Source organism: Saccostrea cucullata, unplaced genomic scaffold (assembly GCF_032062105.1).
Source record: "Saccostrea cucullata isolate Sc308-1 unplaced genomic scaffold, CSIRO_AGI_Scuc_v1 ctg6749, whole genome shotgun sequence".
In the NCBI taxonomy this organism is placed as follows: Eukaryota; Metazoa; Mollusca; class Bivalvia; order Ostreida; family Ostreidae; genus Saccostrea; species Saccostrea cuccullata.
In genome coordinates, this window is record NW_026932671.1 from 24,881 (window position 1) to 51,028 (window position 26,148).

At 33.8% G+C, this 26,148-nt stretch overlaps 2 protein-coding genes across 2 annotated transcripts; one reads left to right on the top strand and one right to left on the bottom strand.

The window, feature by feature from the left end:
• Positions 1-2,434: 2,434 nt before the first annotated feature.
• On the bottom strand, positions 2,435-6,841 carry LOC134235756 (putative ankyrin repeat protein RF_0381). The gene is made up of 6 exons (XM_062717904.1): positions 6,826-6,841; positions 6,307-6,375; positions 5,543-5,712; positions 3,951-4,134; positions 3,613-3,779; positions 2,435-3,454 (listed from the first exon to the last, which is right to left on the bottom strand). The coding sequence occupies exons 1-6, from the start codon at positions 6,839-6,841 to the stop codon at positions 2,435-2,437; spliced, it is 1,626 nt and encodes a 541-aa protein (XP_062573888.1).
• Positions 6,842-8,230: 1,389 nt separating this feature from the next.
• On the top strand, positions 8,231-25,376 carry LOC134235757 (perlucin-like). The gene is made up of 5 exons (XM_062717905.1): positions 8,231-8,395; positions 22,623-22,723; positions 24,004-24,100; positions 24,264-24,477; positions 25,301-25,376. The coding sequence occupies exons 1-5, from the start codon at positions 8,350-8,352 to the stop codon at positions 25,326-25,328; spliced, it is 486 nt and encodes a 161-aa protein (XP_062573889.1). The 5' UTR covers positions 8,231-8,349; the 3' UTR covers positions 25,329-25,376.
• The last annotated feature ends 772 nt before the right edge of the window (positions 25,377-26,148 follow it).

Consider the following 26,148-nt stretch of genomic DNA (forward strand, 5'->3'; position numbering starts at 1 on the left):
CATATAATGAATTTTGATACTTTTGTTTATGAAGACATTTATTCCGTTAAATGTTTATCTCAACTTATTTATAACGGAACAAAGTGCATATATTGAACTTTGATAGTTTGTTTATGAAGACATTTATTCCGTAATATATTTATGTCAACTTATTTTTAACGGAATAAAGTGCATATATTGAATTTTGCAGTATAGCCGTAATATATTTATGTCAACTTATTTTTAACGGAATAAAGTGCATATTTTGAATTTTGCAGTATAGTTTTGTTTATGAAGACATTTATTCCGTTAATACATTTATCTCAACTTTTTTATAACGGAATAAAGTTCATATATTAAATTTTGATAGTTTTGTTTATGAAGACATTTATTCCGTTATATATTTATCTCAACTCATCTATAACAAAATAAAGTACATATATATTGAATTTTTTAGTTATATAATTTATAGTTTTGTTTATGAAGACATTTATTCCGAATTATCAAAAATGCAATATTTTTTATACCGTACTTGAGAATAAGGTTATTTCTAAAAATATCACGGAAGTAACCAATTTCCCATGCAGAATTGTCTTTCGTTCCTCTGTCAGACATGTCTTATGTATAAGCCGATGACAGAGAGTGGGAATTAACGGAATAAGCATAAAATCCATAAATATTGTTGTTTAAAGACTAAATTTTTAATTCTAAGCTCGCAAAATTATAATTCTATTTACGTCAACAACGTCAACAACGTCAAAAATTATCAGCATCGCGATGCTAATAACAGGATAATGCCGTTTTACTAAATTGACGACGGATTTTCCCGTTCTTTTCCGATCATGACACACGGAGTGTGACTGGTCAGCAGGGGATGCTACTCCATGGCACCTAATCCCGCCTCCGATGTTTTCAAGGTCAGTGTTTGCTCTGTTCATATGTTGTAGGTAGTGACTGTTCCTTCGCCAAGCGCTCGGCATCAGAAGTGACAGTCACGGGTCTTTCGGATATGACCTTAAGAGCGTAGGTCCCGTGTCATGGTAGGCGCTGACACGATAAATAACCATTACTGCTCAATGGCCTTGAGTGCCGAGTATATGTCTAAATTTGAAGCCCTTCACTGGCATACGGTGAAGTCTCCATATGAGTAAAAAATTCTCGAGAAGGGCGTAAAACAATATACAATCAATCAATCAATATGTTTCACTCAAGAAGGTTGAAAATAAATTAACTTCAATTCTTTATTGGTACTTAAACACATATACAGGAATTCGAATGTGTCGTTAGCTATTTATTACAAAATATGTAACTGTAGGAAGCTTGTGTTTCTAATCTTAAAACAGTCTCTGATATGTAGACAGATATAGCCAGAATTGTTTTGAAGATACAAAGTTATGTGGATTAAGCAAACAAGATAGTGTATTAACATCTAGTAACCTTGAATACTTTTTTCTGACATATTTATTCATAAGAAAATCAAGTAAAAATTGTTTTTCATCTTCAACAATAGTTTTATAATGGAAACAAATATATATTTTCTCTAAGAATTACATGATTGCAATATCTACCTGTAAATGTATGAAAATAAATTCATGTGAAGTAACAATGACAAGTATAGCTGGTTTCTTCACTTCATAAGTGAATAATATAATAACAAATAACAGTTCACTGCAATGAATATTGCTTGTGTGTTCGACTTCATAAAAAATATTTAAAAGAAATTTTTAAGTTTAGGAATGAGAATTCTAAAATCTTTGTTAAAATGAAAAACAATTTAAGTATAAAAAAAGCATGTCAGAGCAAAATGCAAATTTTACATAATAAATAAAGATAATTAATAAATGCAATCATTATATGGAATTTTTTGATATAAATTGTTTTTCATTAATCCCTTCCCAAGTAAAAATATTTGCATGCAAAATTTACAGATGCATTTCCTTTCGCTTTTCCCCCCCTCGGTATTCAGAAACAGCCTTCTGTAGAAACTTTGATACACTTTTGGCTTGATACAAATAAGCAATATTTGATGCTGTAAGTTGAGTTTTGTCTTTGACATTCAATAAATGAGGAAAAGTATTTACTAGGTATTTACACATATCCAATTTTCCGTTCATACAACATAGATGTAACACCGTTTTCCCATCATTTCTGGTGGTTTCAACTTTAAAGCCTTTTCCCAAGAAAGATTTGAATAATTCAATGTTCCCAACCCAAGATGCATCATATAACGCATTTCCGCCATCGTTGTCCTTGATATGAAGTAACTGAGGAAAAGTGTTCACTATGTACTTACACATAGCTAGTTTTTCATTCACATCTCAAGTTTTCCGTTTAAACAACATTGGTGAAGCACAGTTTTACCATCAATTGAGGTTACTTTGGTGCCAAAGCCTTTTTCCAACAGGAATTTGAACAAATCAATATTTTCACCCCAAGCTGCCACATGTAAGACATTTTATCCAATTACATCCTTGATGTATAATAGAAAAGAATAATTTTCAACAAGATATTTACACATATCTAGTTTTCCATTAATACAACAAAAGTGAAGAACAGCTTTCCCCTCATCTGAGGATACCCTGATGTCCAAGCCTTTTCCCAAAAGAAATTTAAGCAAATCAACGTTTCCACCCCAAGCTGCCGCATGTAAAATGTTCACTCCTATACTATCCTTGATGTATAAAAGATGAGGATAATTTTCAATCAGAAACCTACACATATCTAGTTTTCCATTCATACAACAACGGTGAAGAACAGTTTTCCCATCGCCTCCTCTGGTTTTGATATCAAATCCTTTTCCCAATAGGAATTTCAGTATAGCAAGGTTACCGCCTAGAGCTGCAGCATGTAAGGCATTCTCTCCTTCATTGTCTTTGACATCTAGTAATTGAGGATAAGTTTTGACCAAGTACATAAACATATCGAGTTGTCCGTTTAAACAGCAAAAGTGAAGCACAGTTTTCCCTTCATTTTCGGAGACATTGATGTCAAAGCCCTTTCCCAACAGGAACTTGAATAAATCAATGTTTCCACCCCATGCTGCTGCATGTAAGGCATTGATTCCATCAGCGTCCGTATCATGAAGTAAATGAGGATAAGTGCTGACAAAGTACTTACAGATTTCAAGTTTTCCGGTCATACAACATAAAATAATCACATTTTTACCGTCATGTAGGTTGACTTTAATGTCAAACCCTTTTCCCAATAGAAATTCGAACAAATCAATATTTCCACCAAATGCTGCAGCATGTAAGATATTTTCCCCATATTCATTTTTGGCTTGTAGAAAAGGTGGACAAGTGTTTACTAAGTACTTACACATATTTAGTTTACCGTTCATACAGCATATGTGAAGTACAGTATTCCCATCATTTGTGGTAGCTTTGTTATCAAAGGTCTTTTCCAACAGGAACTTGAATAAATCAATATTTCCACCCCAGGCTGCGGCATGTAAGACAGTATTTCCACCAGTGTCCTTAACATGAAGTAAATTCGGATGACTGCTGATAAGGTATTTAAACATGTCCAAATGTCCTTTCATGCAACATATATGTAGCAGATTTTTCCCGTCAGTTCTTAGACTATTGATATCAAAATATTTTTCCAACAAGAATTTGAGTAAATCAATGTTACCTCCCCAGGCAGCAGCATGTAAGACATTTTCTCCATTTTGTCTTTGACAACTAGAAAATGAGGATAAGCACTAACTAAGAACTTACACATATTTAGTTTTCCTGCTGTACAAGCTTCGTGTAATGGCGTACTCTGACCATCAGTGAATGTTTTCTCTACATCCTTCTCTATAAAATATTTATACAATTCTATGTTTCCTGATTCAGCTGAATAGTGTAAAAAAGACCTGCCTTCATTGTCGTTATAATCCGGAGAAAGTAATTTTGGAAACGTGTCACAAATATACCTAACCATGTTTAGTTTCCCGTTTTGACATGCATAGTGGAGCACCGTGGTACCATGGTTAGACCTGCTGTAAGGATCACAGCCACTTTCAATCATATTTTTAAAGATTGGTTCGTCACCAACAAAGGCAACAAAATGTAGAGTGTTCCCATCTGGATCATTTTGCATATCCTGTTGAGAACTTCTGTCCTGATCAGTTTGCATATCAAGTAAATGTGGATAACGTGCTAGAACTGGCTGTATTAAATTATTTTGGCAAAAAAGCAAATCTCGTGTAGTAAACTGCATCCTATTTGATTCCATCGAATGTGATTAGAAAATGTTTTTTCGTTAAGGTCAACGTTGTCAGTAAATCGATACAGCATATCGAGATCTCCACTTTGCACAGCATGAAAGCACGTTTTAAGTCATACTTAACATCAGTTGTTAGAATCAGATCTACAATTTCCTTCTGATTGTGAGCACAGGCTTTATTTAAAGACATGTATCTTTGCTCCTGAGAAGATGAAAGCAACAGATACTTAACCCATCTAGTGTTACCAGATACACAGAAATGCACTAACATTGTTTGCCCACAGCTATCAGTATTTTATCGGATTCCATTTAGCAATGTTTGATTTCTTTCACACTCAGACCAAAACTCTTCATCTTTCCATAGTTGTAGACGGGAGATTGTTCGAAATGCAGATACTGACATTTCCTCAAACATATCAAGCAACCTTTTAACCACGTCTTGAAAAAAATCTTCCGTGATTACAACAGAATTCCAAGACAAATTCTTGCAGGTTGTGAACATCTCTAGAAGGACATGATCACAATTCTTGATAGTTTCTTTTGGGTAAAAATTGACCAGAGATTTGAATAAACTCTCTTGTACTGAGCTATGACTAAATTTATATTTTTCTTCAACGAGGTCATGGGCTATCAAGAAATCATGATAATGATATACAGACTGTTGAAAATCTAATAAAGATGCATTGTTGGCTCCAATAATTTCAAGCGATTGTTTTTTTCGGGGTATGTCTTGTGATGCAGTTTGCAACACATTTTCTTCCACACTCCCTCCACAAAAAAGAATATAGACAAGGGCTGCTGTTTTGCACTCTTTTCTACCTAAAATGTTTTTAAGATACATTTCTAAGCCATGAATTGGATTCTTTAAAAAACTAAAGCTGTCTTCAGGAAGACTAGAAATGTTCCTCAAAAAGCTGCAACTTTGGGGTATTCCAAATGTGCTTCCAATCTTGTTAATACCCAATAAAGTATTGGAATTAAGCAATTTATCAAGACCATACTTTGAAAAAAATTCAATTATTTCTGAATCTTGGAGCTGAAAGTTTCCATCTGATATATCAACCAAAGAATTTTTAAAAAAAGAATTTCCGATTGAAAGCTTATCAGCTAATTCATTGTAAATATCACTTCTAATTGTCAAAATCAAAACATTTCCCTTGTCATGATTGTCATTGCTGCAAATTGTTCTAATTAAATGCAATTTTGAGTCAAAATTATCTACTTCATTTGTCAATGTGAATTCTCCAAATAAATTATCTAAAAATAAAGCAACGTTAGAAAATGGTGAAACAGATCCATATAAATCTTGAACCCAGGTCACTTGTAGTGGAACCATTCCTTTCTTATGTACCTCTGTTAGGACGCGCATGGCTATGGTGGTTTTTCCAGCTCCCGGGTTACCTTTGATAACAACATACCTATTTGTCTCTAGAATATCTGACACTTTCTTCATTACTCGGATGTGAACGAAAACATCCCTAATCCTACGTTCTTGACTTTCCAAAGCAATCCTTGTTTTGTCTAAATAAAGAAAAAAAACGTTCAAGTTGGTTTAAAGTCCAGGTCAAATAAGGCAGACTTCCAGTTTGTTTAGTTCTTTCATCTAAAAAAACTTGGCTTGTATGTACATATATTAAACCTGTTAACATAAAATTTGAAAAATAAAACCCTTACCTATCTTTTCTTTGATACTGATATCTAAAAAGAAAATATAATTCTTGAACTTCTTTTTCGAATATATATTTATCTATTTATCATAAATCTACCATTTTAAAGTCTTAAATACTTTACATCAAACACTTAGACTTAGTGAAGTGGGAAATAAACTAGGTGTTTCACTTTCTCTAAAACGTTTATCCTTTCTTTTATACTCTCTTTGTTTCAGCAATAGGGTAAACATTCACAAGCATTGAAAACTATTTTTGCATTCATTCAATTAATTTCACTGTCGAACAGTCTGTCGAACATCATATATAAAATACAGTTTTAACTGTTTTCTGATTTTTACATCAAATAAGGGGGCAGACTTAATTGTTACCATACCTTGACCTTTAAACAACTGCAATGTAGATGGTACATGTTATGTTTAACTTGATATTTAGATTGACGACTTACCTTTTAGTTCATTCATTTCTTCTTTCTCTGTTTCTACACCTGTAACATCTGCAACCAGTGAATTTGTTCCTAAAATGGTACCAATATCATTATGTTTTGTTAAAAAACAGAAACAGTCTTGCGGCTATTTAAACATACATTCTAAGAGCATATCTCCTACTGGATTCCCCTTATTTCTTAATCATGCCGTTTAATAATATCCTCTTTCTGAAAAAATGCCCAGAAAATGCGAATTTATCGGTAATTTCATGTTACCGATAGGTTAATCTGTCTTACACAGAGACACGTCTATGAATGTCATTATAAATACAAGCATACATTCAAATCAATAATTTTTAACAATGACAATCTTCCATTCGGCTCGCCTTGGCTGACTACGGTACCCTAATCGGTCTAAGTGTGCCGAATGACACAAATTATTAATTTTGCGCCGCACGATCCCGATCTTAAACCGCATTATGAAAAATTAAAAATGTCCTCATTCCCTCAAAAATCAATTAAGTGAAACCACATTCAAACTTGATCTGTAACCCATCAATTACGCTACTCTCACATACCAAAAAATCAGTTCAATATCTGCAAGCGTTTTTAAAAAATGCGGAAAACCAAGTAGGACAAACTGACAGCAGGACAGACAAAGTGTCCTCCGGTTTCACCGGTATGTGCCTAAAATTGACTGCTGTGACCATGGTCCTAAGATGAACAATAGATCAACAAAGAAAAGATTTTAACTTTATTTTACAGTGTTCTTGGTTTCATTTTGCAATCGACGAATGTTTCCTTATCATTGTTCAGTTCAATCAAGATATTAAAGAAAGTGACTTAAATGTCCCTGCGCTTTCCTCCTCCCCAAAAGAGACAGGTATTCTGAAGCTCAAATTATCCATTAGATGCTTCCAAGGTTTACTTCTCAACCCTTTATTTAAATTTCTTTTGTTAGTAAGTTATGAAGTGTACGTTTTAAACCATCGGGGGATATTTCGTTATCGAGCAGTTACGGGATTTCTTTAAATGAAGCTTATAATAATCGATACACTTGTACTTGAACGACATACATCTGTTACACTGAAAAATAATCATATCAAAAAAGACTTGTAACAAAGAAATTAAATCTATGTTTCCTACCTGATGAGTTTTCCAAGCAATTTGTAGGTGCAGCAGAAATATACTCAATACTATGTTTTTGTTCGATATTTTTATAGATATAATATTTTAAGAAATAAAAATACACATTTTCATTTCTTTCAGTGAATATTTTTCCAAAAATATGGAATAAAAACACATACTCAGAGATTGATTCCTATTTGTGGTGGTTAAAGGCTAGTTAATGTCTCTGGTTGTGTAATATTATGCCAGAACTCGATTATAGCAACACATTGAAATACCTTTAAAGATCTTTTGTGTTAGCACCAAAACACGTTGACAAATCAATAAATTCAATATTTGCGAACTTGAAAATCTTTGTTGGATGTCTTGCTCTTTCTTATTTAAAATCTCTCGACGAAAAAGTATTAGGAAAAGCTGAATGGTAAAAATCAGCCTATGTGATATTGCTAATTTTTTGTCATTTTCATCTTCCTCTTAAAATTCACCTGGCTTGGTATATTTTTCTAAAGTTTATATTACACTTTTAGGGCCATGTCAACATATTCTGAAATTTTTATTTCACCTGTTAACCTTTACTGAATGCGATTTGTCTATATTTGATTTTTATTGAAATATTACTAATATTTTCCAAGTCTATTTCATTTTCCAGTTCTTTGGAGAAAAAATTCTAAAAACCATCCACTTTTCTAAACTTGTGACATGATATTAAATCTTTTTTCAAAGAAAAATGTGTTTGTATCATCTGTCCTTAATCTCTGGAAGGCATTTTCTATGACTTCCTTTAGGAGAGAGTGCCTAAGAGAGAAAGAGAGTGGATAAGGAAATATTGTATCGATGGAACATGAAGAATGCATATTCATAAACCGAAAATATAGATAATGTGCTCTATTTAATCCAGACAGACAAAGTATTTCTCTGTTTTCCTTGATATTCATTATGAGGGTTTTTCTTTCAACTGTATTTTTTGTCGTCGGTTTACAAGGTAGGCAAATACATAATTATATTAAATACGTCAATTTTGTAACTTTGTTTTAACAGTAATTTTAAAATCAGTAAAAAAGAAAATAAACAAGAAAGCGGGTGTTTTGAAATGAAAGAAGATTTTTTTTAATTTTATTTTCAGATATGAGAACTTTTGTAATCAACATTTCAGTTTGTTTTATGTTCTTACTCAAAATTTTCAAAATCAGTTATGTGAAATACTACAGTCGTTTGTGATACGATTACACAAACTGTGGTTAATAGTCTCAGCACTGCATAGTTAACACAATGCTTAAAATTTTGAAATCTTATCCATATGATTCTTTAATAATTTTTTTAATTAAAAATACAATACCACAAATGCTTACATCCTTAACACTGTTGCTTATGAAAGATGCAATTGCAGAATTATACAGCTAAAGTTTAAAAAAATAAATCATGGTTTAAAGTGTGCTATTTCTTTACAGAAATATTCTTATTTTCCTGTCTATGAAGACAGAATAATTCGGTACATGACGTTTTTTTTACTGTCTGGTTTCATGATAAGGTCTAAAATCGCATAAGGAATATAGCACCTTAATTGTTCCTCTGTCACTCCTTTTAACAATATTCAGAATAATGTTATCTCAGAACTGGGTCATATTTAAATAAATCATTTGCAAAAATCAAATTTCTATTATTATGACAGTTTGCAATACGAAAGGGGATGAAAGAAAAAAAAACATAAATGTTTAATATTCAATGCTGGGCAAATTTGAAAGAAATTATTGTTATTATCAAATGTCAAAAAAACATATTGATTGATAAAATCGAGAATCTATCCCCTAATTTAAATATTAGACCATACTTTGATATTTAGTTTCCTGTAACCTCAATAAGATTTTGAATTGTACTATGACATCAGTCTGTTTCTAATTGTTTTGACCCTAATCTGATTTCTAGCTGTCCTGTGAGCTCATAATTTTATCTGCCTGATTCTTTTTTTTTTTGGTATTTTGATTGTTTTGGTTTTTGTAAGCGAGGTATCGTGTATACAATTTTTTGTTCCTCATCATGTCGCCTTTTTGAAGCCATGCTGAGAAGAGGCGGTGTCACAATACATTGATACATCAATGCATTGTGATACAGAGGGGGTCTATATTATGCATCCATACAGGAAATAAAGAATCATTTTTTATATACTTTCAGGAAGTACCGTATATGTGTATAAATAAATGCGCATGCTTTAGGTTTCAATATAAAGTATTTGAGTATTTGCTCAGGGGTCATTTTAAAAAAAAGTTCATTTTTTGAATGACATATTTTTGAAAAAATTCGAATGATTTTTTCAACTCTGATTGAATAATACAGTATTAAACTACTAAAATTCATCGCATTGCAAAAAACAAAATATTTATTTTAAAAAGTATTGACATTTTATCTTAGTCATTTAAACTTAAAAGTCCTTCCAGTTACTTTCATAAAAAGAGCTTTAAAACTCTTTTTCAAAATGTTCATCAAATAATCATTTGTGTATTGTTAAAAAAGTTTTAAAAATATCATTGAATGCCAGGATGCTTGACATTTATCTCATACGTGTTGGTGATGCAGGCCGTTTGATAAACTTATGCTTTATCAACGAGTAGATGCTTTATCAATAGCACTTCCGGGTTTGACACGACCCCTCGCTTCAAAAATTTATTTGAAACTTTTACTTGTGATCCCTCTTATTGCCCTAATAAAATGAATGATAAAGAGCGATAATATCTTTAAAATCTAGAAAAAGTGTTCTAATCATTTTATCAAGGAACCTGTATTGCCTCCTTGAAGATGTTAATTACGCCCCCCCCCTCCCCCTTTAAATTGTTTTGAAATTTCGGAGAAAGTAAAGCCTAGCAGTTAAGTTATTGTTATAAGATTCCTTTAACATCTTCAATAAGGCTTTCTTATATTAAACTACGTATGCCTACCTAGTAATACGAGTGTAACTTACCATGGATCAATAATGAATCTACAAGTAGGCCACTAGCCTTGCCTATCACGTTTTGTACTGTCATCGTCCAAAGAGTTCATTTTCATGATCCAATGGTCCTTACAACTTTCAGTCAGAAGTCCCTTTTATGTAAAGCTCCAGGAATTGTCACATAATCTTTTCAAAGATGCAGATAGTAAAAATTCTAAATTGTGAACACGATCTATTTTTTCGAGGTATGTCATAACATCAACGGTGCTACGTCATCAAGTTATACGTCATCATCATTCATGTAGTTTGACAGGGGAAGTTTCAGAGTTTTGCTAAAACGAAAGTCGTATGCGATAAATAGAATATCTATAATTGTGTGATTTGATATTGGCTTTATCCAACTCGTTGAAATGGAGTATATGCGCTCGGCAAGCCTCGCGAATATATATGTCACGACAGCCGTCGTGCTCTGTTCGGTCAGACAACAACAAGATTTTTTTTCTATTTACAATTTTTTATCTATAAATAAAACCAATAAAAACAATATATATTTACATATATAATTTACAATAAATAGAACTTAAAGTCTCTTATAATCCTCAATATCGTTGGTTCAGAACCACGTCTACGCAGACACGCCCCGTTTCACGACGGACTCCCGCCAACTTGCTCCCAGTGGGTATCCCGGTCTGGTTAAGGTCTGGTTAAGGTCGTCACCAACACACACATGGCTAGATCATAATTGGATTACATCTGGAACCTTTAAATTAAATAACATTTTTAAGTCACAGCCTACGTATACAAAAGGAAAAACTCAAGTCGCCATTGACTACAATTGCACTAATGGCACACCATACAAACAGTATCGGTATTTCTAACCAAACACTGTCAAATACAAAGACAACGTTAAGAATATTCACAATATCTTAACAAAAGTGGTATTAACAATTAAACCCACAACACCGACTTTATAAGCGGCAAAACAAAATAGCCTACGTGCGTACATAACTTCGTACAATGCACTAGAAATAGAACAATAAACGCATGAGTAACTCTACCCAGCAAAACCTGTATACGTAAATAGTAACAAAAACATTACTGAACTCAAGTTCTTAAATAGTTCTTCGTTTTAAATGTATTACTCAAAAACTTATATAGAAAAGAAAAAAGAAACTTACCCCTTATGCAGAAATGGTTACCGTTGGAAAAAATTATTTATGTACGCATTTTGGACTCTAAATGTACGTCAAGCATGTAAAAACTAGTGATGAAAACGTGGACCCCGGCTACTTGGTCAGTTATGCAGCGATTTAAATATCTCATAATACAATAGGTCGTAACTAACCAATACCTGCAAAACTTAACTGAGGTTCAATAAGGTAACAAAAATATAGAGGTCCAGTAAAGGGTAAATAAAATAAAAACCATAAACATAATGTAAATGCAATTAAAATTAAATATTGATTGTGACAATATCTCCCCAACATAAGAAAGGTCAACCAACTTTTGAAAAAACACAATCAATAATAGCATAAAATCAACTATACATAATTATATACATATCTAAATTCTGCTTAGACAATCAGCTCCTACATTTTCAGAACCCTTGATGGAAATAATGCGAAACCTGCAGGGTTGCAGAAGTAATGCCCAGCGCATCAGACGTGCGTTAGACACCTTGGCTTTAGTAAGATATACTAGTGGTTGATGATCTGTCTCTAGTAGGAATTCCTTACCATACAAATACCTGCTGAACTTTTGAACTGCCCAGATTATCGCATAGCACTCTTTCTCGATTGTAGAGTAATTTACCTGACATTTGGAAAGTTTCTTGCTAGCGTATGCGACAGGTTTCTTCACACCACATTCGTACTTCATGAAAACTGCCCCAACACCACGATCTGACGTATCAGTCTGTAGAACAAAGCTTTCATTCAAATTAGGTAGATTGAGAACTGGTGTTACCGTTTAACGTTCTTGAAAGTGGTGAATGCATTTTCCTGAGGTTCTCTCCAAATTACCTTGTTGGGCTGGCCGTTCTTGGTAAGATCTGATAAAGGCGAAGCAATAGCTGAAAAATTCGGAATGAATTTACGATAGAATCCTACCAGACCTAAAAATGATCGCACTTGCTTCTTCGTTAAAGGTTGGGTAAAGTTGTGAATGGCGGAAACTTTGTCAGGAAGAGGTCTAAGTTCTTCATTTCCTGCAATATGTCCGAGACACTCAAGACTCCGGTAAACAATAAAACACTTACTTGGTTTCACAGTCAAATTTGCAGCACGCAGTCTTTGCAAAAATTCCCGAATCACATTGATGTGTTCCTGAAATGTTCGAGTGTACACAATTACATCGTCTATAAAGTTATCCACACACTGCATTCCGTCTAAGAGCTTACGCATCAGGCGACTGAAACTTGCGGAAGCGTTTATCAAGCCAAAGGGCATCACCCTGAACTGAAACAGACCAAGTGGTGTTTGGAAAGCGGTGATCTCCTTCGCTGCATCATCCAATGGTAGCTGCCAGTATCCCTTAGATAGATCAAATTTGGACACATATTTACATCCAGATAATTGCACATAAATATCATCAGCATTTGGAATTGTTTCTGCATCGAAAACAATTATTTTATTAATTGCACGAAAATCGATACAAAACCTGTTCGAACCGTCCTTCTTTTTCACGATGACTATCGGGGAACTGTATGGACTCGTCGAAAGCTCGATAACATTGGCTTCCACCATCTTCCTTACCTCGTCACAAACGTCTTTTGAAGTAAACGGCAGAGGATAAGGCTTGGTGCGAATAGGCTGGTCACTAGTCAACTTGATATGATGAACTCCGAGATTCGTCAAACCAGGTACATCTGACAAAACATCTGAAAAATCCTCTAGTAATGTCTTGACATCTGCTTTTTCATTTTCAGCTAGTTCATCACTTATTTTCATATCTGCCGGTCCCTCCTTTATCGTTTCTCCTGGAGAATCACACAACAGCTCATCGTCGCTCTCTCCATCATCATCTAGCTCGAGTACTGCGGCGCCTACAACACCTAGAACACCTGTCTCATCATTACTCTCGTTTTCACTGTCAATGTACAACTTCAACATATTTGCATGAAATGTTTTGATTTTTCCATTCACGTTAATCCTGTAATCAACTTTTCCTAGTCTCTCTATGATTTCATATGGACCTTTCCATTGCATTTGTAATTTGTTACTTGCAGTTGGTAAAAGAATAAGAACTTTCTCACCTTTTGACATTTGTCTGTTCCGCGCTCCCTTGTTGTAATACTTCCGGTATTTTTCTGACGACTTCTGTAGATTCTCTCTCGCTAATCTGCCCTTAGCTTCTAGTCGTTCCTTCAAATCAACCACATATTGGTACGTAGTTCTAACCTCTGAATCTGCTGAATCTTCAGTCCACAACTCCCTCAAAATCTTCATAGGTCCTCTAACTTCGTGTCCATAAACCAATTCAAACGGTGAGAATCCTAGACTCTCCTGTGGTGCATCACAGTAAGCAAACAATGAGGCTGATAGATACTTATCCCAATCAGTAGGACGTTCCGCACATAACCGTCGGAATATCTGCTTCAATGTACCGTTGAACCGCTCGACCAGTCCATTGCACATAGGGTGGTACGGTGTCGTTGTTAACTGTCGTATAGAAAGTAAACGACTAACCTCTGTCATCAGCTCGGATGTAAATTGTGACCCCATATCCGTGAGCATTTCCTTTGGTACTCCTACTCTACAAAATACATCTACCAGAGCCTCAGCGACTCGTTCAGTGTCAATTCCTTTTAAAGCAATTGCCTCTGGGTAACGGGTAGCAAAGTCAACAAAAGTCAAAATGTAACGATTACCCTTACTGGTTGCTGGCTGGATAGGTCCTACCAAGTCGACAGCTACACGTCTGAACGGTACCTCAATAATAGGCATATCTCCGAGTGGAACCTTTGTAGTCCTGCCTTTCGGAGTTGTCCGTTGACAGATGTCGCATGATCTGCAGAATCGACGTACGTCCGCTTGAACTCCAGGCCAATAAAATTCTTCAAGGACTTTGCTGGCTGTCCTGGATGTACCTTGGTGACCTGTCATAATAGATTCATGAGCAAGCGAAAGAACTTTAGTCCTATATTTCTTTGGTACAACTAGCTGTGTAAAAAGTTTACCATTCTGATGTTTATCTGACTGGAAGACACGATAAATGATACCTTTCTTACTAATGCAAGATACCTTGGAGTCGTCGCCTTGTCCTACCAAAAAGCGTATCTTGGCTAACGTCTCGTCTTTCTCCTGTGCTGCCTTGATGTCATCAGGACATATCTCAGCGTCAATAATATCTGGAATATGAAAAGATTTAGTCTTCTTACCTTCCTTTTGGGCTTTTTGCCTTGTCACTACTGCATGCGCTTGATAAGGTGTCCAGTTTCTATCCGGATCCTTTGGATCTCTTGCGTTGGGGATGTTCCCAATGATCTAGGAATACAATGGATTTTCTAAACACCAAGCGTCTATTTCACCCACAAAGTATGGAGTGTCTATTTTCACTCGCGCAACAGGTGCTTGAATTCTAGATCCATCCGCCAGAACACAAATTCGATGATTTCCTGTAAGCAGAACATCATCTATCAAATCCCTACGAACTACAACACCGTTACAACCAGTGTCTCTAAGCACTGTCACAATATGTTCATTTAACTTGCCCTCACATGCCCTATCTTCTAGAGATGCACTAACGTTACAAGATGAAGTGTTTACAAGGTCCATCGAATTTGACGCCATTGAAAATGTAGTTGTGTTTGTAAAGGAAGTAAAAGTTCCACACTTGCCTTGTAATTCTGAATTCTTTGTCGTAGATTCCTTTTCTGTACGATCGACGACAACATTCACTGAGTTCCGGTTCTTCTGAGTCTGGTGGCACTGAGACGCTATGTGGCCCAGCCTGTCACACTTGAAGCAACGAACTTCCTTCTTCATTGGAGTTTTCATGGGTTGAAACTTCAATCCTGGCTTCTGATCTCGCTGTTCCTGTTCTCTTGATGCCTGACTTTTTTCTGGAGAGTTCTCTTTCTTGCTAAAATGAACTAATGTCTGAATATTAACATGTCTTGCCTCTCTAAACTGATCTGCTAAATCACACATTTCTCTGATGTTTTTCGGTATGCGTTCTTTCACAAACAATGTCAATTCTTTGTTACAAATAAACAGAAACTGATCACTGAGTACCATATCGTAGAGACCATCAAAAGTCTTGTTAACTCGACCAAGTTCAATCCAACTATCGAGATAAATACCGAAACGAACAACAAACTGTGAAAAAGTTTCCCCTACCTCAGGTCTGCTCTTACGGAACTTTTGACGAAATCCATCCTCCGTCTTTTCAAACCTTTTTAGTAACGCCGTCTTCAAAGCATCATAGTCCAACGCTTTCTCCTGCGGCAACAATGCATACACATCCAGTGCACGACCTCTGAGTAGTGCGCTCATGTTAACAGCCCAACTGTCAACCTTCCATTTCTGTGCTGCAGCGTACCTTTCAAAACGTCTCAAATAAGAATCAATATCACCTTTAACTTCATCGAACACAGGCATTTTTGGAAACTTTGCATTACTATAATTTTCTAATTTCGTTTCTGACTCCTTTACAGCTAACTTTTGCTCTAAGGTTTGAATAGTTTGCATGAATTTACTCTCAATCGCTTCCATACCTTTCTTTTCCTGTAGTTTGAGTTTCTCAATTTCAAGTGCTTCTTTAATGAGATGATACTCCCTATCCTGTTTCTCTTTCTCTCTTTCCGCTGCTCGTAGCTCACGCTGATGTTCCTGTTGTTGCTGTATAAACTGCTGCAAGTCTGCACCAGTCAAGTTTAGACTCTGTCCATATTCTGCGAGTTCTTTCAATGTCGACATTGTAATAGAACTAAACACTTACTGACTAAATATGAAAAATATTACTACAACCCAGTCAAACAACATTGATTTTCAGAACAAAAATGAAATCTGAAAAATCTTTCTCAAAAATGTGTATACTAATATCTCAACAGATAAATTAAGTATACAAACTCATTTCATACGAAACAAAGCAACGGTAACCTAGCTTTCTCCATTTGGGGCTCCATCAATAAACCAAGTACTCACACCCTGAGACTGTCAAAAATCTACAAAATCTTTCACTGCAAAATACAACAAAAAAATGATTAAACAAAAATAGCATAATTGTAATATACAAAAATACTCCTGACTGAACAGACTAATCCCAATTCTGACACCAATTTGTCACGACAGCCGTCGTGCTCTGTTCAGTCAGACAACAACAAGATTTTTTTTCTATTTACAATTTTTTATCTATAAATAAAACCAATAAAAACAATATATATTAACATATATTATTTACAATAAATAGAACTTAAAGTCTCTTATAATCCTCAATATCGTTGGCTCAGAACCACGTCTACGCAGACACGCCCCGTTTCACGACGGACTCCCGCCAACTGGCTCCCAGGGGGTATCCCGGTCTGGTTAAGGTCGTCACCAACACATACATGGCTAGATCATAATTGGATTACATCTGGAACCTTTAAATTAAATAACATTTTTAAGTCACAGCCTACGTAAACAAAAGGGAAAACTCAAGTCGCCATTGACTACAATTGCACTAATGGCACACCATACAAACAGTATCGGTATTTCTAACCAAACACTGTCAAATTTAAAGGTAACGTTAAGAATATTCACAATTTCTTAACAAAAGTGGTTTTAACAATTAAACCCACAACACCGACCTTATAAGCGGCAAAACAAAATAGCCTACGTGCGTACATAACTTCGTACAATGCACTAGAAAGAGAACAATAAACGCATGAGTAACTCTACCCAGCAAAACCTGTATACGTAAATAGTAACAAAAACATTACTGAACTCAAGTTCTTAAATAGTTCTTCGTTTTAAATGTATTACTCAAAAACTTGCATATAAAATAAAAAACAAACTTACTCCTTATGGAGAAATGGTTACCGTTGAAAAAAGTATTTATCTACTCATCTTGGACTGTACGTCAAGCATGTAAATCTATGAAAACGTGGACCCCGGCTACTTGGTCAGCTATGCAGGGATTTAAATACCTCATAATACAATAGGTCGTAACTAACCAATACCTGCAAAACTTAACTGAGGTTCAATAAGGTAACAAAAATATAGAGGTCCAGTAAAGGGTAAATAAAATAAAATCCATAAACATAATGTAAATGCAATTAAAATTAAATATTGATTGTGACAATATACACTATTTCAACTCGTTCGATAAAGCCGATACCAAATCAAACAATATAGATATCCTCTATATATCTAATATATGACTGTTTAAAAGCATGTCAAACTATCATATACCAAGCAGAAGCAACATCTTGAAAAACCTTATTGCGAAATGTTTATACACTAAAGTTGAAAAAAAACATACTTGTACATTATTTTGGTAATGAGAATAAGCAATTACAGAAAGTTGATTTAACAGGTGTTCTACCAAAGCAATTTAAACTAGGAAAAAATATTAGTAACAGTAAGGATTCGGGTAACAGGAAGAACAAAACAGTAACAGCATGAACAAAACAGTGTATCAGGATGGACAATGGAATCTAGAAATAAAACAAAAATTAGACTTTTTATAACTTTATTGGTTAAGAAAAGCGAAAGAAATGTAGAATAAAAAACATGATATTGTTAAATCTGGCAAATTCGAGACAACCAAAGAGCTTTATGTCCATCCTGTTACGAAATTTAATTGTAAAGTGCTATTAAAATATATCTCTCTTCATTTTCTATACATTGAAGGTACTCCATGCTGTTACAAAACTAAGAAATATTCATAATTATAGGTAAAACAAATGATACAACTAAAATATGTCTATGATTGATTGATTGTATACTGTTTAACGTCCCACTCCAGAATATTTCACTGATATGGAGACGTCACCATTGCCTGTGAAGGGCTGCAAATTTAAGCCTATGCTCGGCACTTACGGCCTTTGAGCAGGTAGGGATCTTTATCGTGCCACATCTGCTGTGACACGGGGCCTCGGTTTATACGGTCTCATCCGAAGGACCGCCCCATTTAGTCGCCTTTTACGACGAGCAAGGGGGTACTGAGGACCTATTCTAACCCGGATCCCCATGGGGTAAATACTGTAAACCAACTTTTATTCGCGACGACTTTATTTCGCGATTTACCGGGGTTAAGCTAGTTCACGACGATTCATTTTCGCGATCAAACCTTTATTGATCTGTTGTTAAGACATAAAGACTTTCAGGACTAGTTTGCGGCGAGAAATATTCGCGATGACGAGGTTTTCGCGAACTTTGCGAAAATTTCTCGCACGCGAATAAAAGTTGGTTTACAGTAGGTCTATGAATACCCAAAATAGGTCTATGAATACCCAAAATTTCTGTTTATTCTGTTACAAGAGTGTATGTTTAAGTTAAAATGGCACTATATATTTCAAGCACAGGCGTACTGTAGACGTTTTTAATTTGACGTGTCTAAAATTTCACGGTTATTAGAAAGTTACCTTTCACGGTTGTTTTGAATTTCACGGTCAACCGTTTATAAATACTCGTGTGCTTTGCCTGTTTTAAGCTAGAAATGAAGTGAAATAATAATCACGGTGGTTTAAAGTTCGAGGAAAATTCTTAAATCGTGAACATAGTGAAATTTAAAGCACCGTAATGTAGTCCACTTGCACAGTATTTCAATAAGATTTAAGAAGTTTTTTTCATATTTGTAATTAATCTTATATTTCTCAGAAAAATAAAATTAATTGTTTTTTTTGTTAAAACTCAAGATACGAAGTCCAGTTTTCTTCACTGTTACCATGTCTATGGTAACAGGAATGACGGTTACAGGATGGACGTTTCTCATATGAATCACCCCTTATTTAGTATAATGTACTCTTTTAGCATCATCGATACATTGAAACCATTTCTTTGTAACTTAGTTCATCTAATTGTTCTAATTGTAGAATAAACAATTTAAAGAGTACTTGCGTATTATGAAGGTAACAGCTAGGGTATATTTTCATTATACACTACCAATAAGGCAAAATTATCGAAATTTGAACCCTTTCTTTATTCACTTTCAAATCCAGGCGCTCATAAACTTGAGACAACAGAAAATGATGATATATCGAGGATCCTGAAAACATTTCCTAGGAAAATGACTTTTATTTTAACATTTTCTTTTTGGTAACAGGAATGACATAAACTGGTAGGATGTGTCACTTCCTCAATGTTAAATGCACAATACTAATATTTACTGGGCGGCATAAGTAAAACACCATATTGAATTAATCTGTGAATGTCTTCAATTGAACAAGGTAATAGTTTCCCCATCATTTACTAAGCACGTTGTAAAAAGTCTGTCAATGTCACATGGTTTACTGTTAAAGCAATATGAGCTGTATCTTTGAGAATTTTTATTTTTATGGTAAAATGTGCTAGTATGATCCATTGGTGTGTAATTTAAACTTTTATGATCAATAAGCCCAAAATAAAGTTTAAAAATGTTTCAGAAGAAATATTTCTGTACAACCGAATATACAGTTCAAAGCTAATAAAAAAAATTCCCATTGCAAATATGAGCAACAGGAGTTTAAAAATAAATTATCTTTCTGTCATTAAATTACATGTAGTTAATTACAAATGTTCAGTAAAATTTTCCGATGTCAAACATGCAGGTCATATTGCTTTAAAGTTTACGTGGAATGCATAGAATATTTCTTACAAAACATCTGGGAGATGATCATGAAATGACTGCTGTAATATCATGTATATTAACCAACTGGAAAAACAATTTAACTCTAAAGATAATTTTTTACCTATTATTCTGATACGACTTTTCATCTATATACACAACAATTCCCCACGACAAATTAAATCCAGGCTTTTCGATATCATTGACAGCTGCTTCTTCAATGAAAATGGAATTCGTAAATTTACTTACCTCGTCATTGGTCATTTGCAAAATAATTTGGTTAAAACAGATTCTGATTGCTCACATAAGTTCTCTGAAGTTAACATCAAAAAGATGCCTGAGTTTCTGATTGACAATATCTATGTGGTTCTTGGAGACCAGGAATTCCAACAATCTATTGGAATTCCCTTGGGTACAAATTGCGCTCCATTATTAGCAGACTTATTTATATATTCATATGCGTGAAAAGAAGAAAACACTTGCTGTGGCCTTCAACTCAACATTTAGATATATCGACGATGTATTGTCAATTAATAATGATAATTTCCATTCCTACGTCAATACGATATATGCTGGTGAGCTTGAGATAAAAGATACCATAGAGTCCGACACTTCTGTTTCATATTTGGATATTTTACTTGAAAAAGGCACCAGTGGTAATCTAACAAACCAAGCTATATGATAAACGTGATAACTTTAACTTTTCTATCGTCAACTTCCCTTACTTATGCAGCAATATACTTTCATCACCTGCATACGGAGTATATATATATCTCAGTTGATTCGATACGCAAGAGCATGCTCTTCTTATGAACAATTTCTTAAACGAGGTCAATTATTGACAAGCAAGTTGATGAAACAAGAATATCAGCAGTCTCGTTTAAAATCATCATTTCGTAAGTTCTATCATGGTCGATACAAGGACCTTTGCAGGGGTAATAAGGAAGCATACAAAATATTCTACCTCGACTAAATCAGTGCTACATTATGACGTCATAGTAGGCAAGATGACGTCAATTATAGAACACAAGTTTTCATAATATTGGTATTTAGAGATGTTATTGAACTCTAGAAAATAAATAGAAAATATTGAATAAATAAAAAATACTAAAAAAAATAAAAATGTTTTTATTTTGATATGCTGTATCTGTCATTTTGATTATAATCTACCACCGATGACGTCATATGTGTACATCAAGTACGTTGGGAATTGATCATGTTTTGTAAAGAGAATTTGGCTAAAAGAGCATGTACAAAGATACGTAAAATGGAGTTTAAAGGGGAAGATCGTGAATGTTATGTGAAATTCATATGGAGTTCAGTTGATTATACAGGTATGCTAATTTATTTTCGTAGATTATATTTTCTTTGAAGACAGTTAGCTATATACAACGTAACCGGGTCGGCCTTTCCTCTGTCATTCGTGACAAAAATAATGCAATAGAACAACAATAACCTGGATATTTCAAAACATAAGATTTGTACATATAGAAAGTTTGCCCTCCGAAAAACTTAGAAAGTGCTGCTAGAATCCCGAGTTAAACATGGTTTAACGAGAAATCTCGGTTCATATGTATAAAATTCAAAACAGAGAGTAAGGTTTCGTGCGAATATATGGAATAATTATTTTATTGAAAGAACAGTGGGATTCTAGCAGCACTTTTTAGGAAAATTAGATGTTTTTCAACTGCATTATTTACTCAAAGAAAGTATGAAACTCCGGAGTATTGTTGTTCTGTTAGCTTTTTTATTAAGGAAAAATTTCGCTATTAATAGAAGTCACGTGATGCTGTGGCGGTGTTGTACGTCTTTGCATTAGACACTCTTTTATCTGTATGCAATAGTTAATAACAGTTTACGTTTATCAGAGGTTTTGGTAAATTATCAAACTTAATTTTCTTTAAAAGTCTTAATGCTTCCTTAACATACCCGCGTTGTCAGCAAATACAATTTATCATTGAGTCAAACGCTGACTGACTTTTTTTCATTCTAATTGTTAGTCCATTATTTATACACTTTTCCGTTATTTCCTGATCATGACAATACGCACATGGCGGGTGTGACCGGTCGACAGATGATGTTCTCTCCTCCATGGCACCTGATCCCACCTCCGATGCTTCGGAGGTCCGTGTTTGCTCTGCTCTTATTTTGTATATTGTTTAATGGACTTTGAGATTGAATACTGTTTGTTATTTCCATATCCTTCTGATCAAAAGACAAAAAAGTGAACTTTTTTGAAAATGACCCGTAAATAACACTTGTAGCACTCATTAAAAAGCAAAAGAAAAGTTAATTTTCATTATTTTTAGCAACGAAAAAGAAAAAAATATGTTAAAATTAGTTGGTTTTAAATGTAATAAAGACTTAGAATAAGATTTAGTTGAAATGGGAATGCTTAAATTTACATTTTCCTTTTTTTGAATCTAGAAATAATTATGAAGGAACCTGTCATTCTAAAAACCTCAAATATCATGATATAAAACATGTACAGGGCCCTTGAAAATTCTCAATTAAGCAAATAATTATGTGATTGTAGGTGTCAGTAGTGGTACCACGTGTCAGAATGGCTGGACTGGATACAACTCGAGGTGTTACCTGTTTGTCATGCATATGTCAGCGGACTGGAACGAAGCATCGGTAAGAACATTTGTTGGTAGAGAAACGTAAATTAATTAATGCTAATACAGAGGATATACGCTATGAATTATTGAAACCGTTTTACATCGGCTTCTTTCATCGATGATAACAAAACATATTAAGATTAGCAAATATCACCGGATTTTTTTTGTTTTGTTTCGTATGTTTTTTTTTTTTTTTTTTGTTTAGTTTCATTTTTTTCGAAACCATTTGACGAAAAAAATTCAATTCTTCCTTAAGGTCAAGATCTAGTAAATGAAAGGTGCCTACAGATTTATCATATCTGAGAAATAAATTCCATTATTGATGCTTTACAACTTTAGCTTGGTCAAATAAGGTGTTTCGGGGCATAATTTATAGGTAAACAAGATGAAAAACTGTATTTTGAACTGTCATTTTCAATGAAAAATTAAGAAAACCAGTCATGAATATGGGAGTTTTTTTCATATTCGACAAAGGAAATGTATCCACATTGCCTACAGTCTATCAGAAAACAGTAATTAGTACGTTCATGGCCTTTTCTTTAAATCAATATCAAATTTAATATAGGTATCCGGTTTACTTTTCATATGATTTGAAATTGAATGCCAAGAAAATACCCTATTTTCTACATAATTCTACTAAAGCCGTAAAGTACGGGAAAAGAAAGTTGAAATTGATTATGACGTCATAATGGATCTTGCACAAAAAGTTAGTCTAAAGTTATTTACTAGATCTTGACCTTAACTTTGACAAAGTTTACTAATTTTGATAGCTATAACCAATTAAAAAAGATACAACTACGATATTCCTAAGATAGTGATGCTTAATTTTCTGTCGGATTTTGTTCATCATAATGTAAAGAGAAAAAAGAGTTGTTTTCGCTATTTTGCTTCGAAATTGTTTTCTGTTTTCTTATTCATTATCAGAAATTTCTAAAACATATGATTCTGATTTTGACATATCCTTTTCAATCTTTGATAAAGATAAACATAAGGCAAAACTCCGTTTTAAAAAACTAGAATAAAGAATAATTATCTGATGATCTACAAGTATATCAAAATAAATACTACTACTACAGACAGTATGTATTTTTGATTCACTAAAAACGGTTCACGAATTCAATATAGTCAACTTCTTCTATTTTCCTTTTCGCCCATTATTGTACAAAATATTATTGATATCAATTTGATGAAATATTTTCTTACCAGTAATTGTTCTAGTTCATTTAAAAAAGAATGTCGATGCATCCAAAATTTAGTGTTATTATATTACTGGACGATTTTATTTTATTCTTGAAGCAATTTTGTCACACACAAAACTCTAGACTGGCTGAAATTTGCAACAATAGAACAGATAACTTTCTGATCCAGCACCTCAAAGACTATGGACGGCACGGTAATGTTAATATTAACAGAGCTGTAAAAGAAATATTCAAAGTAGAACTAAATGAAGTTCAACAGCAGAAGAAATATATTTCAAATACCACCATGTTGTGCTACGAACAAAAGAAATTTTGAAAGTTTATCGGCTATCTTATGTATTAATTATCTGTGAACAGCTAACTTCTGGGTAGGCGGAACTGACGTCATAATAGAGGGAGATTGGATGTGGGCTTTATCACAGACTCCAGTATATCATTACACAAATTGGGGCCCCGGACAGCCAAATAACCTTCAATCTGGCCAAAACTGCATGGAAATGTCTGCAGTTAATGGTTATCTATGGAACGATGCACAATGTTCTCTTAGACAATATTTCATTTGTGAGCAACCGTAAGTATTTGTATATTAAAAAAACTGAGGAAACGAAATTTCATATCTATTAAACGTAAGCAGGACATAGAGAATTTTTTTTTATACCTCTATTTCCAATCTCACAAAAAAAAAAAAAAAAAAAAAAAAAAACATTAACAGCATATATTGGCTTTAAATTCATTGAGTACTTCAATTTATTTGAGATTGAAAATTCTATTTATTCTGGGTCTAAATCAAGACAGTACATTATTGAAGGTGAAGTAAAGTTAATTGAAATCCACTGAAACATACACAAATATCAATTAGCATTCAATTCTGAAGTTTCCAAATGTCATTAAAAGGGACAGAGTAGAGATCGAATGTATAACACCGTGTACCCTTATTATTAGCTACACTGATGCAATATATCCACAAAGTAGTGGGAAATTAGTTCTCAATTACATGTAAAAACCATAAACTATGAGCAGAAATGTATAAAAGTCACCCTTTAAAATGTTTTTGACGATAAAATTGAACTAGTTCTGACGCTAAGCAAAATATTAGTTATAAGCTTTGATTTTCAAAATTTTAACAAATTCACGCATTTCATGAATTATTGTAAAAAAAAAAGACTGCTGTTTTATAAACTCACTGTATGAAATACAATGTAATTTAATGAATTATTATAGTTTTTTTTTATTATAGTAATTTTTGTTTCTACATATGAACTGTATATATAAAGGGTACATAAAATATATAGATCTTGGTTTACATATACATGTACGTATGTACTGTATAAAAAGTTCACGTTGAGATGATTTATAAAATACACGTCATCTGTATATTTTATTTTCGTTCTCAGAAGTGCATCTGGACCAGTAGTTGGATGATTCGCTGATATTAGATAAATGATTTTCAAGTCAATAAAAAAAGGGGAAAAAAAGGGAAAATCTTGTTATATCTTCTTTAAGAACTCCAGTGTTAAGGTTATTCGGTTAGAATTGTTGCTTGGTTAGACGTGTTGCCTCAAATTAAAGTATCTCTCTCTCTCTCTTTGATTTCTGCCTTTCTGTCTGCGAGCTTTTGAGATCAAAATTTGTACCTTGTTTTCGCTGTTGCTGTAAACAATATCATCTTATCCAAAACTTCTCGGTCATTATCAACCAATCAAGAGTATCATTGGGCCAAATGAAGCTCAAATTTGTTCATGCTCATGTCATCTTCAAATGGACAGACCATTAAGAAATACCAAAAAAATTACATCATTAAAATCTTCTGATGAAGAACCATTAGGCCAGGAAATACGAAATTCATGTGGAATTATTGTCAGATAGCGTAGATTCTGGTTTTTATTTAATCATTACCCCCAGGGGGTAGTGGGTCACAATGGGCGACCAAGGCTTTAAATAGGAATATATTTGAAAAATCTTAAAATGTACAGAAGAAAAATCTTTTTAAGAACAGCGAAAAAACGATGATCATTTTATTGTGAAAGCATCTGCTGATGGCGAAGATTTAATTTGTTCAAAGGATGACCCTACCAATGGTGGAGTTGTTTCTCAACGAACGGTCGAAGTTCCATACATGAGTATATAGAGAAAAACCTTTTAAAAATCTTCATCTCAATAAAAGCTAAGCCACGTTTGGTGGCTCATATCTGAAATAGAAATCTTCTGATGTTGTCTGTGGAAAGGAATGTAATCATTCTCG

What these genes read in the sequence shown, in the direction of transcription:
- LOC134235756 (XM_062717904.1), bottom strand. An exon ending in TTACAGCAGGTCTAACCATG is followed by an intron (nt 3,780 to 3,950) that starts GTACCACGGTGC and finishes AATATTTTATAG; the next exon opens with AGAAGGATGTAGAGAAAACA. An exon ending in ACATGCTGCTGCCTGGGGAG is followed by an intron (nt 3,455 to 3,612) that starts GTAACATTGATT and finishes CTTCATGTTAAG; the next exon opens with GACACTGGTGGAAATACTGT.
- LOC134235757 (XM_062717905.1), top strand. Translation starts at nt 8,350, where the DNA reads ATGAGGGTTTTTCTTTCAACTGTATTTTTTGTCGTCGGTTTACAAG. An exon ending in TTTTGTCGTCGGTTTACAAG is followed by an intron (nt 8,396 to 22,622) that starts GTAGGCAAATAC and finishes ATGTGATTGTAG; the next exon opens with GTGTCAGTAGTGGTACCACG. An exon ending in CGGACTGGAACGAAGCATCG is followed by an intron (nt 22,724 to 24,003) that starts GTAAGAACATTT and finishes TTATTCTTGAAG; the next exon opens with CAATTTTGTCACACACAAAA.